General features: G+C 40.3%; 1 protein-coding gene across 1 annotated transcript; it reads right to left on the reverse strand.

The window, feature by feature from the left end:
* On the reverse strand, window positions 1-14,130 carry LOC144598734 (transmembrane emp24 domain-containing protein 11-like). The gene is made up of 5 exons (XM_078409090.1): window positions 14,001-14,130; window positions 7,221-7,321; window positions 6,299-6,424; window positions 1,607-1,753; window positions 1-150 (listed from the first exon to the last, which is right to left on the reverse strand). The coding sequence occupies exons 1-5, from the start codon at window positions 14,128-14,130 to the stop codon at window positions 1-3; spliced, it is 654 nt and encodes a 217-aa protein (XP_078265216.1).
* Between the last annotated feature and the right edge of the window lie 509 nt (window positions 14,131-14,639).

Raw genomic sequence — 14,639 nt, forward strand, 5'->3', positions numbered from 1 at the left:
TTACACTAGTTTCTTGGCTACAAATAAATTTTTCATGTGCTTCATTTGCCAGACTCCCATTGTGAGAAGGATTGTGGTTTGAATCATAGCCCACCATAAGATGCTGTTGTTAGTCCATTCACTGACTTGCCGAAATATTTCTTCACGTGACTGTAGATCAAAGGAGACTCAAAGTATTAGTTAAATGCTCGTACATAATAGGATTTTATTTGAATACCGCATCAAATCATCTTAATATAAAGACATTATTGAGATGCACATTTTTGAATTAATTAAATGTAAAGTTAGGTACAACGCTCTGCGTGAAAATGTTTTTCCTCCTCTCAGTTCTAAATGGCCTACCACTTATTCTTAAACTGTGGCCCCTGGTTCTGGACTCCCCCAACATCAGGAACATGTTTCCTGCATCTTGCGTGTCCAATCCCTTAATAATTTTATATGTTTCTATAAGATCCCCTCTCATCCTTCTAAATTCCAGTGAATACAAGCCCAGCCACTCCATTCTTTCATCATATGACAGTCCCGCCAACCCGGGAATTAACCTTGCGAACCTACGCTGCACTCCCTCAATAGCAAGAATGCCCTTCCTCAAATACGGAGACCAAAACTGCACACAATACTCCAGGTGTGGTCTCAGCGCATCTGCCCACTCACACAACCTGTCCAGTCACCCTGCAACCTCATAGCATCGTCCTCACAGTTCACACTACCACCCAGCTTTGTATCATCTGCAAACTTGCTAATGGTACTTTTAATCCCTTCATCCAAGTCATTAATGTATATTGTAAATGGCTGCGGTCCCACTCCCTAGCCTTGCGGCACCTCACTAGTCACTGCCTGCCATTCTGAAAGGGACCCATTTATCCCCACTCTTTGCTTTCTGTCTGCCAACCAATTTTCTATCCATGTCAGTATCCTACCCCCAATACCATGCGCTCTAATTTTGCCCACTAATCTCCTATGTGGGACCTTGTCGAAGGCTTTCTGAAAGTCGAGGTACACCACATCCACCGGTTCTCCCCTGTCAATTTTCCTAGTTACATCCTCAAAAAATTCCAGAAGATTAGTCAAGCATGATTTCCCCTTCGTAAATCCATGCTGACTCGGAACGATCCTGTTACTGCTATCCAAATGCTCCGCAATTTCGTCTTTTATAATTGACTCCAGCATCTTCCCCACCACTGATGTCAGACTAACTGGTCTATAATTTCCTGTTTTCGCTCTCCCTCCTTTCTTAAAAAGTGGGATAACATTAGCTACCCTCCAATCCACAGGAACTGATCCTGAATCTATAGAACATTGGAGAATGATCACCAATGCATCCACAATTTCTAGAGCCACCTCCTTAAGTACTCTAGGATGCAGACCATCAGGCCTTGGGGATTTATCAGCCTTCAGTCCCATCAGTCTACCCAACACCATTTCCTGCCTAATGTGGATTTCCTTCAGTTGCTCCGTCACCCTAGAACATCTGGGAGATTGTTTGTATCTTCCTTAGTGATGATTGAAATCCTACACCTTTTGACTTGCAGGCCTATCAGACAAGGAACGGTTACACGACAAAATCTGCCAAAACTCCTTTACATTTAAAAACATGTTGACATACCCTCTGGTAGTCCTGTTGTTTGTTGATATATTGCATCTGCCCAATCAAATGATGAATTCTTTTCCTCAGATCATTCAATGTGTCCTTGGCTTCATCAAGAGATTCTTCGTTGGTATGTTTACCAACCTGAATGTCCAAATTGATGCGCTGTAAAATAAAAACACTATAACCTGACAGGGGATTATATTTATATACAATGGCCACTATGAAGAAATTATCTTTTGTTCGTTCAATATTGAGAATTTTGAATTAAGTTCATGGAAAATACAAAATTAGGTGAAAAGGCAAGTTGTGAGGAGAATATAGCCGGTTTATAAACAGAGATAGGTTAAGTAAGTAGGCAAGTGGAGTATTATGTGGAAGACTCTTCTGAGTCTTATTTAGTTTAACCTTTTATCGGGACTTTTTTAGCTCTTTAGCTGTTTTTAACCTTAAATATTCTCAAAACTCAGTGCCCAGAAAACATACATAAATGTGTTTCGTGGAAATGGCTTGCAAAACTATCAGCAATAAATATCGTATCAAAATCGCTGTTATAAATTGTCGCAGTATAAAAGGAAAATCTGCTGCTATAAATTCATTTATTGAAATTGAAAAACCTGATATCCTTATCGGGTCCGAATCTTGGCTAGACCCAACAATCAAATCTGCTGAGATTTTCCTTCCTCATCTCCAAATTTTTAGAAAGGACAGAAACTGCATGGAGGTGGTGTATTCATCGGAGTAAACAATACCATTCCGTGTTTTGAAAGAACTGACTTAGACAGCAACGCTGAGCAAATCTGGTGTCAAGCTACGCTCCAGGGTCAGTTGTTACAGATCGGAAGCCTTTACCGACCACCTGACTCAAAATCTGTGCCTCTTTTAGATCTTAAATCAAACATCTCCAAAATTAGCACCTCGTCACGCTCTCCATTTATCATCCTGGGGGGGGATTTCAATGTCCCAGGTGTAGATTGGTCTGACGGCACACAAAGCGAACCAAAAGGGGCTCTTCAGGAAGCCCTGGCTGACCTTATTCTGGAAAATCACCTGTCCCAAAAAGTCACTTTCCCTACCAGACGTGATGATGCAAGTGGCACTGAAAACACTTTAGATTTATTGTTGACTTCGCATCCAGACTTAATTTCAGAGGTTTCATCGTGTGCTGGAATCAGCGATCATTTTATTATTCAAGCAACACTGCACACAAAGATTAAAGTTCCTTCAAAACCACTGGGTAAAATGTCCCTCTGGAGAAAAGTGAACTGTGAGGGATTTTAAGGTTTGGCAGAAAAACTGAGGAAAGATTTCTTTAACCTGCATCCAGATAAAAGAACGGTAAAGGACAACTGGGTGTGGCTGAGAGACTCTAAATGACATTGTTGTAAATCATGTTCCTCAGAAACTCATTAAGGGCCATAGGCGCCCTCCTTGGTTTTCGGCAAAACTGAAACGTCTCTGCAGTAAGAAGAGAAGTTTTATATCTGTGCCCAAAAAAGGGGCACAAAACTGGATTGGAACAATTTTACTAGAGTACGAAAGCAAGTTGATCACGCTATTAGGAGTAACCATAGACAACATGTTCCTTCCATTCTTGAGGGGGAGCAACCCACGGCTTTTTGGAGATATGTGAAATCTAGACAGGCAGATAACACTGGTGTCCAGATGCTTAAAGTGAACAACTGTTTGATCACTGAGGACCAGGCGAAGGCAGAAGCTCTTGCAAAGCAATTTCAACCAATTTTCACCTGGGAAGATAAGGAGCCTTCATCATTCCCAGATCTACCGCCCAACCCATATGCTAGATAGAGCTCTTAAGGATAGCGGAGTCAGGGGGTATCGGGAGAAGGCAGGAACGGGGTACTGATTGAGAATGATGAGCCATGATCACATTGAATGGCGGCGCTGGCCCGAAGGGCCGAATGGCCTCCTCCTGCACCTATTGTCAATTGTCTGATATGCCTGCTATTAAAATTGTGCTTGAAGGTGTAAAGAAGTTACTGCTCAACATAAATACAACAAAAGCTATTGGACCTGACCAAATACAGAATCAAGCCCTTAAGATCGCGGCCGAAGAACTGGCTCCTGTTTTGCAGTTCATTTTCCAACAGTCGTTTGACTCGGGTGATGTTCCGCTGAATTGGAGGAAGGCTAACATCACTCCTCTCTTTAAGAAGGGTTCAACCACCAACCCGGCTAATTATTTACCAGCATCTGCAGTTATTTTCATATACTAATTATTGTCCTGTATCATTAACAAGCACTTGCTGCAAACTACTGGAGCATATAATCGATAGTATTCTGATGAGACACCTTAGCATACATAGCATACTTGCTGACAACCAACATGCATTTAGGAGGCATAGATCATGCGAGTATCAGCTTATCCTGACAACAAATCACCTGGCCAAGAACCTTGACAGCAATGTCATCACGGATTTAGTAGTACTAGACTTCTCTAAAGCATTTGATGTCATCCCACACCAGAGACTGCTTCGGAAGCTTGACTTCTACGGTGTTCGTTCCAACACGAAACAATGGATTTCCAGTTTTCTAACAAAACGTCTTCAGCGCGTATGTGTGAATGGAAAAAGCTCTGATTGGCTTCCAGTGTTAAGTGGTTCACCTCAGGGCACATTACTGGGCCCTCAACTGTTTCTGCTTTACATTAATGACATCCATGGAAAAAGTCACAAGCACGACCAGACTATTCGCTGATGATTGTTTGCTGTATCGTCAAATTAAGTCAGCTGATGATAAAGATGCTCTCCAAAAAGATCTCGATACTATGGTTGAGTGGTCACAACTATGGGGGATGCAGTTCAATCCTTCCAAATGTGAAACCATGCATGTCACCAGGAGGAGGAAACCAGGTGAAACATCATATAATATCCTTGGTGCACCATTGAAGAATCCAAACAGACCAAGTATCTTGACATCAAATTACAGAACGATCTACGTTGGAATGGTCAGACTCATCTTGCAACGGTGAAAGCAACAAGTGTCCTAAATTTTCTGAGATGCAACTTTTATCATTGTTCAACTTCTATCAAGGAGAAGTTATAGTTCACCCTTGTTAGACCACATTTGGACTACACAGTTGCAGCATGGGACCCATACACAATTAAAAACATTTCTTCCATCGAATGTGTCCAAAGACAGGCAGCTCGTTTTGTTACATATACCTATGAAAGAGGAGCGAGTGTTACCGAACTGCTAAATTCATTGGGGTGGAACACCAAGACAGACGTAAAGCCCACCATTTGACCTGTTTTTACAAAATGTTAAATGGTCAGCTCGACATAGATTACCACATCGACACCAAACCCAAACCTATCAGGGGTAGACGAGGGCATTCGATTCAATTTGAGATTCCAGCTATCAAGACAGATGTGTATAGCAATTCATTCTTCCCTCGCACAATTAAAGCATGGAATAGTCTTCACCCTACTATAGTTATTCAACCAGACGCAACAAAATTTAAGGCAGCTCTTCTCCAAGAAGCCCTTCTTGCTTAAGTCCGTACTCCGCCACCTCCAGTTTAAATTCCATTTGGAATATTTTGGAGGACCAAGAACCAAGAAAAACATGAAGATCATTTTGGAAGGAAGAAAGAAAAGAATGTTATTGAGATAAACTGCGGAAAGCTGCTGCACAATGGGATTTGTGGGTTCTCGCACATTGAACGCAGAAAGCTAGGGCACAATTGCGGCAGGTAATAAGGAGGACCAATGGTACGCTGGCTGTTATGTTAAAGTATGGAAGTGTTGCTGCAGATGCAGAAGCCACTAATGATACAACATCAAAAGTACTGCAAATAATTTTGGTTTTCCCATTTTAGTAAAAATTGTATCACAACAAAGGCAGATCAGAGAGGATTCAATAGGAAAGGGGAGGTTACCTTACGAGGAGAGGTTAAACAAGTTATTGCGAAGCAATCTTGTTAAAATCTCATTGAGAGGCAATCTTATTCAAACATTTAAGAGAATGAGAAGGTAGAAATGCTGAGGGCCTACTTCATCTCAAAGGAAATACCAGAACCAGTAAACAGTCTCCTTATAAGGGGGCACCCATTTAATTCTGAGGTGAGGAATAATTTCTTCCTTGAGAGGCTTCTGAGTCTTTGGAACTCCTTTCCACAGATTTCTCGTGTGTATTTAAAGCTGAGATATTGAGATTTCTAATCAGTAAGGGAATCAAGGCTTGTACAAGAAATAGCAGGAAAACAGATGAGGAATGCCGAATCAGCCACAATCCTATTGAAAGGTTAGAAACGGCAAGATGCTTTACTTTTGTTATCACATCTTATGATCTTAAATTGAATTCCCTTCCTAAAGCAAAGAGCAAAACACTTTATATTTGTTTGCAGGGAAAATGCTGGGAACTATAGGCCAGTGAGCTACAAACTCCATACATGCAGCACCCGTAGTCTGGATCGAACCTAGGTCTCTGGAGCTACAAGGCAGCAACTCTACCGCTGCCCACTGTGCCACCCTAGGTTAGATCCCAACATTACCACTAATGGCCACATTTCATTAGAAAACAAGGTAAGCAGAAGGTTTTATGAATTTGATTACTCTTTGTATAACATTGTGAAGCTTTATGCTGCATTTATTAAGTATAATTGGCATTAGAGTCATTGTACTGATAATTTATCATTTGTTCACAGTTTACTAGAAGGAAAATATGTTGCCAAAATGATGCACATACCAATTTCTCTCCAGCAAACACTGCTAGTTTGGTGGAGTTGGAAGACAGGCAGATGTAGTGCTCCCCTGGAGAGTGCGAATGAAATGTAAAATGACTTGCTGGACCATATAATTTATGTAGCAAAATCTGTTTTTAAGAAGAGAAACATTAATTATTTAGTCAACGATAAAATCATTTATACTTCTTTTTGTTTTTTCTTGCAGCTTTTCAGAGAGCTGAAATGACCACACCTGGAACACTGTGCAAAATTGTGCACTCCATATTGAAGAAATAATATTCATGAATTGGAGGCATTGCCAAGAAAGTTCACTAGGTAGTTCCTTGGATAAAATGGTTGACATTTGGAGTCACATTGAGCATTTTGGGCATACACTACATTTTGTGCATAGCAAGGTAGTCATGGAAACAGGCCCTTCGGGCTAACTTGTCCATGCCAACTAAGATGTCTCAACCAAGCTAATCCCATTTTCCCATGTTTGGACCATGTCCCTTTAAACCTTTCCTATCCAACGGTCTTTTAAATGCTGTTATAGTACCTCCCTCAATTACCACCTCTGGCAACTCGTTCCACATACCCACCACCTGCTGAGTGAAAAAAGTTGCCTCTCAAGTCTTATTCCTCAAAAGGAAACAGTCTCACAGTATCATGATGCTGATTTCTCAGTTTGTCAGCAACAGTGTTGCAGTAGAGAAGCAAAACCGATCATAAATGGTATTATTTTGCATTAAAAACATAAAAAGTTTTGTAGGTTGTACAATTAGCATCAGTCAGAAGGATATGTTCACATTTCAAATTTATCCTTCCAGTTCCAATAAACAATTACATCTGACCCATTAATCATTCAATTGCTTGTTTGCATCATTTACCAGATGCTGCATTGTAATAGTTTATTAAAATCCATAATCTAAAGTGCTATTTTACCTGTTCACCAGGACCCTTGATGTTCACAACCAAACCCAAACCTGGGGCAGATGGCAGGAAATTATGTGTAGCAAAATCCCAAGATTGCATTTTGTATCGTCCTGAAAAGATAAAGGAGATTTACGGTTGGAATATACTAGATTCAATTACTGTTTTCTTAATTACTATTAACAATTGTGGATAAATAGGTCTGACTATGACACTAAAGCCATCATATGACATGACATCATGGAACTTTGTGCTTCTCCTATCCTCCTTCCCATCCCATTCAACATATTCTTAGAAGGCAAAACTGCAACTTTAAGCCCGGACTGAGTTTTATCTTGCCACTAATTCATCAATAATTTGCCCATTTTAAGAAACAAATCCATAAGACCACCAAACAAATTGCTATAGGAACTGAGTTGGTATAGTTTTAGAAGAAAATGGACAAACAATGTTTCTGGTCTTGTTTTGGGCCCCATATCTGAGGAAGGATGTGCTTGTGTTGGAGAGGGTCCAGAGGAGGTTCACAAGAATGATCCCAGCAATGATTGGGCAAACATATGATGAGCGTTTGAAGACACTGGGCCTGCACACGCTGGAGTTTAGTAGGATGAGGGGGGACCTCATTGAAACTTTTGGAATAGTGAAAGGCCTGGATAGAGTGAATGTTGAGAGGATGTTTCCACTAATAAGAGAGTCTAGGACCAGAAGCCACAGCCTCAGAATGAAAGGATGTACCTTTAGAAAGGAGATGGGAAGGAATTTCTTTAGTCAGAGGGTGGTGAATGTGAAATTCATTGCCACAGATTCTTGATTAGTAACGGCTTTGGGTTATGAGGCGAAAGCAGGAGAATGGAGTTGAGAGGGAAAGATAGATCAGCCATGATTGAACGGCGGAGTAGACTTGATGGATTGAATGGCCTAATTTTGCTCCTAGAATTTATGTACTTATGGACCAGTACCTTCCTTTAGAGTGAAGAAGGGACCCAACACAAAATGGTGTCTGTCCATTTCGCTCCACACATGCTATCTGACCTATTGAGATCCTATAGCATATTGTTTTTTGTTCAAGATTCCAGCAACTGCTGGATCTTGTATCTCCCTCTTCGAAACCAACAATAGTTTTGTAAAATATCTCCAAATATCTGAAAATCTAATTGTTCTTTAGAAAGTGTTCTGTTGTCTGGAGTTTCCAGTCAGTCAAGTGCCACCACTTTCATATGACGTCAAAGTAAATAGCCAAATGGGTTCTGGTGTATGTAACCCCATTTCAATGTGATTTGCAATCAGGTTCCTGCTGTAGAGTGATGTTGGTTATGGTGATATCACAAGTCTTGTGACCAGATACTTCATTTCAACCACATAGTTAATGTTGTACTTCGTGATCCGGTACCTGTTGTACCTTTAGTGACTCTGGACGGACCACAAGTACACGTGTATAAAAGGTTACAATGCTGGAGCTCAACTCCAGGCTGTTTATTCCGTGGTCACCTGGATCCAGAGTCACTAAAGGTAAAACAGGTACCAGACCACGAAGTACAACAAAGTAGTCCTTGGATACACAAAGTAGTCCCAGCAATATCACAACACTTAACATAGTAGAAACAAAGAACTGCAGATGCTGGTTGGTCTTGGTCTTGGTTCTTGGTCCTCCAAAATATCCCAAATGGAATTTAAACTGGAGGTGACGGAGTATGGACTTAAGCAAGAAGGGCTTATTGGAGAAGAGCTGCCTTAAATTTAGTTGCATCTGGTTGAATAACTATAGTAGGGTGAAGACTATTCCATGCTTTAATTGTGCGAGGGAAGAATGAATTGCTATACACATCTGTCTTGATAGCTGGTATCTCAAATTGAATCGAATGCCCTCGTCTACTCCTGATAGGTTTGGGTTTGGTGTTGATGTAGCGGCACGGTGGCGCAGCGGTAGAGTTGCAGCCTTACAGCGAATGCAGCGCCGGAGACTCAGGTTCGATCCTGACTACGGGCGCCGTCTGTACGGAGTTTGTACGTTCTCCCCGTGACCTGCGTGGGTTTTCTCCGAGATCTTCGGTTTCCTCCCACACTCCAAAGACGTACAGGTATGTAGGTTAATTGGCTGGGCAAATGTAAAAATTGGCCCTAGTGGGTGTAGGATAGTGTTGGTGTGCGGGGATCGCTGGGCGGCGCCGACCCGGTGGGCCGAAGGGCCTGTTTCTGCGCTGTATCTCTAAATGTTAAAAAAAATCTAAATCTATGTCGAGCTGACCATTTAACATTTTGTAAAAACAGGTCAAACGGTGGGCTTTACATCCGTCTTGGAGAGTATTCCATCCCAATGAATTTAGAAGTTCGGTAACACTCGCTTCTCTCTCATAGGTATTTGTAACAAAACGAGCTGCCTGTCTTTGGACATGTTCGATGGAAGAAATGTTTTTAATTGTGTATGGATCCTAAGCTGTAACTGTGTAGTCCAAATGTGGTCTAACAAGGGTGAAGTATAACTTCTCCTTGATAGAAGTTGAACAATGATAAAAGTTGCGTCTCAGAAAATTTAGGACACCTGGTGCTTTCACCGTTGCATGATGAGTCTGACCATCCCAACGTAGATCGTTATGTAATTTGATGGCAAGATACTTGGTCTGTTTGGATTCTTCAATGGTGCACCAAGGATATTATATGATGTTTCGCCTGGTTTCCTCCTCCTGGTGACACGCATGGTTTCACATTTGGAAGGATTGAACTGCATCCCCCATTGTTGTGACCACTCAACCATAGTATCGAGATCTTTTTGGCGAGCATCTTTATCATCATCTGACTTAATTTGCAATACAGCAAACAATTACCAGTGAATAGTCTGGTCGTGCTTGTGACTTTTTCATGGATGTCATTAATGTGAAGCAGAAACAGTTGAGGGCCCAGTACTGTGCCCTGAGGTGAACCACTTAACACTGGATGCCAATCAGAGCTTTTTCCATTCACACACACGCGTTGAAGACGTTTTATCAGAAAACTGGAAATCCATTGTTTCGTGTTGGAACGAACACCGTAGAAGTCAAGCTCCCGAAGCAGTCTCTGGTGTGGGATGACATCAAATGCTTTAGAAAAGTCTAGTACTACTAAATCCGTGACGACATTGCTGTCAAGGTTCTTGGCCAGGTCATTTGTTGTCAGGATAAGCTGAGACTCACATGATCTATGCCTCCTAAATGCTTGATGGTTGTCAGCAAGTATGCTATGTTTGCTAAGGTGTCTCATCAGATTACTATCGATTATATGCTCCAGTAGTTTGCAGCAAGTGCTTGTTAATGAAACAGGACAATAATTAGTATATGAAAATAACTGCAGATGCTGGTAAATAATTAGCCGGGTTGGTGGTTGAACCCTTCTTAAAGAGAGGAGTGATGTTAGCCTTCCTCCAATCCAGCGGAACATCACCTGAGTCAAGCGACTGTTGGAAAATGAACTGCAAAACAGGAGCCAGTTCTTTGGCCGCGATCTTAAGGGCTTGATTCTGTATTTGGTCAGGTCCAATAGACGCAATGTGCTGGAGTAACTAAGCAGGTCAGTCTGAAGAAGGGTCTTGAACTGAAACATCATCTATCATGATCAGCCATGGTCACAGTGAATGGCGATGCTGGCACGAAGGGCCAAATGGCCGCCTCCTGCTCCTATTTTCTATGTTTATCCATGTTCTCCAAGGATGCTGCCTGACCCGCTAAGTTACTCTAGCACTTTGTGTACTTTATAACATAAATAGATTCCTCAGAGACTGGAAGGACAATCAATGTGAATCTCCCCAAGAGACATATAACACAAAATATGACGCACTTACCCTCATCCAACCTCTAACTATGTACTTTAGAAACGAGACCATCTGTCTACACTAATTTACAGTGATTATCCCTTGATAAAAGATTTTCAAGACATTGTTAGAACAACGTAAGCCAAGAAATTTGATTGCAAAGCTTTGTGTATTTCATCATGATATATAGTGCACTAACAATGTAAACCAGAGTAAATGACATTAGTATTCACTTATGGAGAATATTGTGTTTGTCACTAAATTGGATTGGGCATTTTTGGTCAAGTTCCTTTTTTTTGTCTGGTCTGCCGTATGTTGCCATTAACAACATACTGCACAGCAAAGAAGCTTAATCTGAATTTAATTGTACTTAACTACCACGTGATGTTGATTGGTCTCATTCAATCAGAGATGTTCCCTTTGTTCTGAGCACCCCTGCCCCATCTAATCTGCTACTTAAAATAAATAATTAAATTGGAAAACTACAGAGAAGATTTACAAGGACATTGCCAGGCTATAATGGCCTGAGCTATAGGGAGGTTGGGCAGGCTAGGACTTTATTAATTGGAGTGCAGGAAACTGAAGGGTGATCTCAGGTATATAAAATTATGAGGGGAATAGAGAAAGTGAATGCACCGTCTCTTACCCAGGGTCAAGGAAATCAAGAACTAGAGGACAGAGGTTTAAAGAGAGGCAACATTTAATCGGAACCTGAGGGGTAACCGTTTCGCACAGAGGTGGTGGGTATTTGGAACAAGCTGCCAGAAGAGGTAGTTGAGGCAGGTACTATAACAGCATTTAAAAGACTCTTGGACAAGTACATTGATAGGTAAGGTTTAGAGGGACGGGCATAGCACATGCAAATGGGACGAGCAGTGATGGGGCATCATGGTTGGCATGGACGAGATGGACCGAAGAGCCTGTTTCCATGCTCTATGACGCCAGTGTATTTTCTCTCCTTCCCAGTTCTGACGAAGAGTCCCAGACCTGAAACGTTAACAGTTTCTCTTTCCACAGATGCGGCCATACCTGCAGATTTTTTCCCCAGAATTTACTGTTTTCATTACATAATTTACAAATTCATTATTAAATGCTCTCATGTTGCATTCACTTTTTCTTAAAGGTCACTCTGTCACGATATTAATTAAGCCTTTTTCTGGTTGTTTCCCTATGTACTGATCTAGAAAAGACATTTCATGCACATTTTATGAACTTGTCCACTTTATTACTGCATATTTGACTTGTCCAAATGATATGCAGATTAGACTTCCCCAAAATTATTGAATTACTCTAGTTATTTACCTCTCTACTTTCCTGATGTCTGTCATGACCAATGCTACAGTTAATATTTGTGGGGGTGTCGATAAATGTCACGTGCCTCCTGCCTCTTGCTTTTTCCTAGCTCAACTAAAAACGGAAGAAGGGTCTCGACCCGAAACGTCACCCATCCGTTTTCTCCAGAGATGCTGCCTGTCCTGCTGAGTTACTCCAGCATTTTGTGTCTACCTTCAAACTGATTTTAATTCGATATAAAAATATATTGAGCCAAAATTATTTCTTACCACTGCACAGATCACAACTGTTTTTAATAGCACTATCCCACCTCCTTTTCCTTTGTGCCTTTCTTCCCAAATTTCAAGTTACCTTGAACATTCAGTTCCCAACTTTAGAACTCCTGCATCCACCTTTCTGTGTGTGAAATTAGATAATTTACTTCTATTTAAGTCAATAATTCGTCTATCTGGTTATTAATGGTGCCTGCATTTTGATGCAGTATATTTAATTTTCCACTTTTAACATTTCCCATACTTTAACTCAAAAGTTTTGCATCATTGCAATCTCAAATTCTAGAACAATAAGAATGGATAGTTTAGATCACGTCAAATGTGATTATATGGAATATATCACATCATGTGTGAAAGGTTATTGTTTTAATTGAAGAGAAGTCTGGAATTTATTATAGACATTCTCATTATGAACACATAACTTGCCTTTTTCAAAACAAATGATTGTGTCAGGCAGCCTTTTACCTTAATCCAGAAATAAGCTCATGCAATCATATTTGGTGTTGTTTTCAATTCAAATCATCTAAGAAAATTCAACAACCATTTTCTTGTTAATGGAAAACATTACCAGACATTTTATGATGCTCAATTACATTGTAATGCCCAACACAGCTCTTTTTATAGATTGTGGTTTTTTTCCCCCATATATTCCCATCAAAGTGCTGCAATTTTGGAAGGAAAGGTCCTTCTATTGATTTGAAAATGAAACAAATTAAATGTAATTAATTGGATTGAGTATTTAGAGGTCTTCAATCTTCCTGGTCTCCTTAGTTTGATAACTGGTGAATACTGTGCAATAGTCATTAATGGCTTATGTATTTTGGCACCATAACAAAGAAGTATTTGCACAAAAAGCTAATAGTCACAATTCCAAGGACGCTAAATGAATAAACAAGGTGACCTTCTTTGGTGAGAATGTTGCAGGTGACAAACAACAGTTTTTTTAACATCTTGTTAAAGGCTGTATTCGTTTCATTTTAATACAGATAGTTTTATATAATATAATATATTGTCACTTGTGAATAACAAGGGGTCATGATTATGCAGTTAAGTTAACCCAAACATTTGTGTTAAAATATGTTCAATTGAGAAAAGGAAAAGTGCACTTGAATCATAAGAAAAAAAACTTTAAAGTAAAATCATAAATAAGTAGAGTGCAGAATCAATATAAAACAGGGATTTGACAACTAGAAATATTGTACTGTACTTCATGCCTATGGCCCACAATCCCATTGATCTTCTCCAATAAAACAATAAATATAAACCTAAACTTAACAGCTGAAAAATGATTTTGGTGATTATTTGATTTTTCTGAATCACATTGTGATATGTAGAAGTTGTTAGAAATGAAAATACCTTTGTATGGTTGACAACATTGTTCATTTTGTTGTATTTAAAGAACAATAAATCCATGCTCACCTAAAGAACACATGAACGCATGCTCACCTGTAACTAGCGTATCACCTGGGATGTCCTCTATGATGCATTTTTCCTCTTTTTCCCCCTGATGAAAATAGAGGGCAAAGGAGAGACTGCAGCTCAAAATGAACAGAAATCCCTTGACTAGATCCTTCATTTCAATTTCTGATTCAGTAACATAAGCAGAACACTTGAATGACACGTCACACAAATCCTATCTACTGATTTCACTAGGTCACTTCAGAACAGATTTAGGAAGGTGAGGTGAAAATACTCTCACATTGTATAAGAGCACCACCCAGTGGCAGTTAATTATGGTGATCCCTCAATAAAATTCCTACAGGAATTGCTGGAAATTTATTTTTATTTAAACATGTTTGCATGCCTGACATCATTTCGCCAGTTTTGCCTAATATCCAGCTCTTTCTTTTGTGTGTGCCATGACAACGATTATTAGTATTTAATAGATTCAGGATCAGTTCCCGTGGATTGGAGGATAGCTTGTAGGAGCACAGAGAGCTTCAATGTGTTGCTTGTGGGTAGCAACACCTTGAAGCTCTCTGTGCTAAAGTCTCAGCACGGAACAACCTCCTGTGTTGCTTGGTCGGATCGTCATGGGGCGCCAGGACATCTACTCTTCGAACCAGTGCTCTTGCACTCGTGTAC

The sequence above is a fragment of the Rhinoraja longicauda genome, chromosome 1 (assembly GCF_053455715.1).
Source record: "Rhinoraja longicauda isolate Sanriku21f chromosome 1, sRhiLon1.1, whole genome shotgun sequence".
Taxonomy (NCBI): Eukaryota; Metazoa; Chordata; class Chondrichthyes; order Rajiformes; family Arhynchobatidae; genus Rhinoraja; species Rhinoraja longicauda.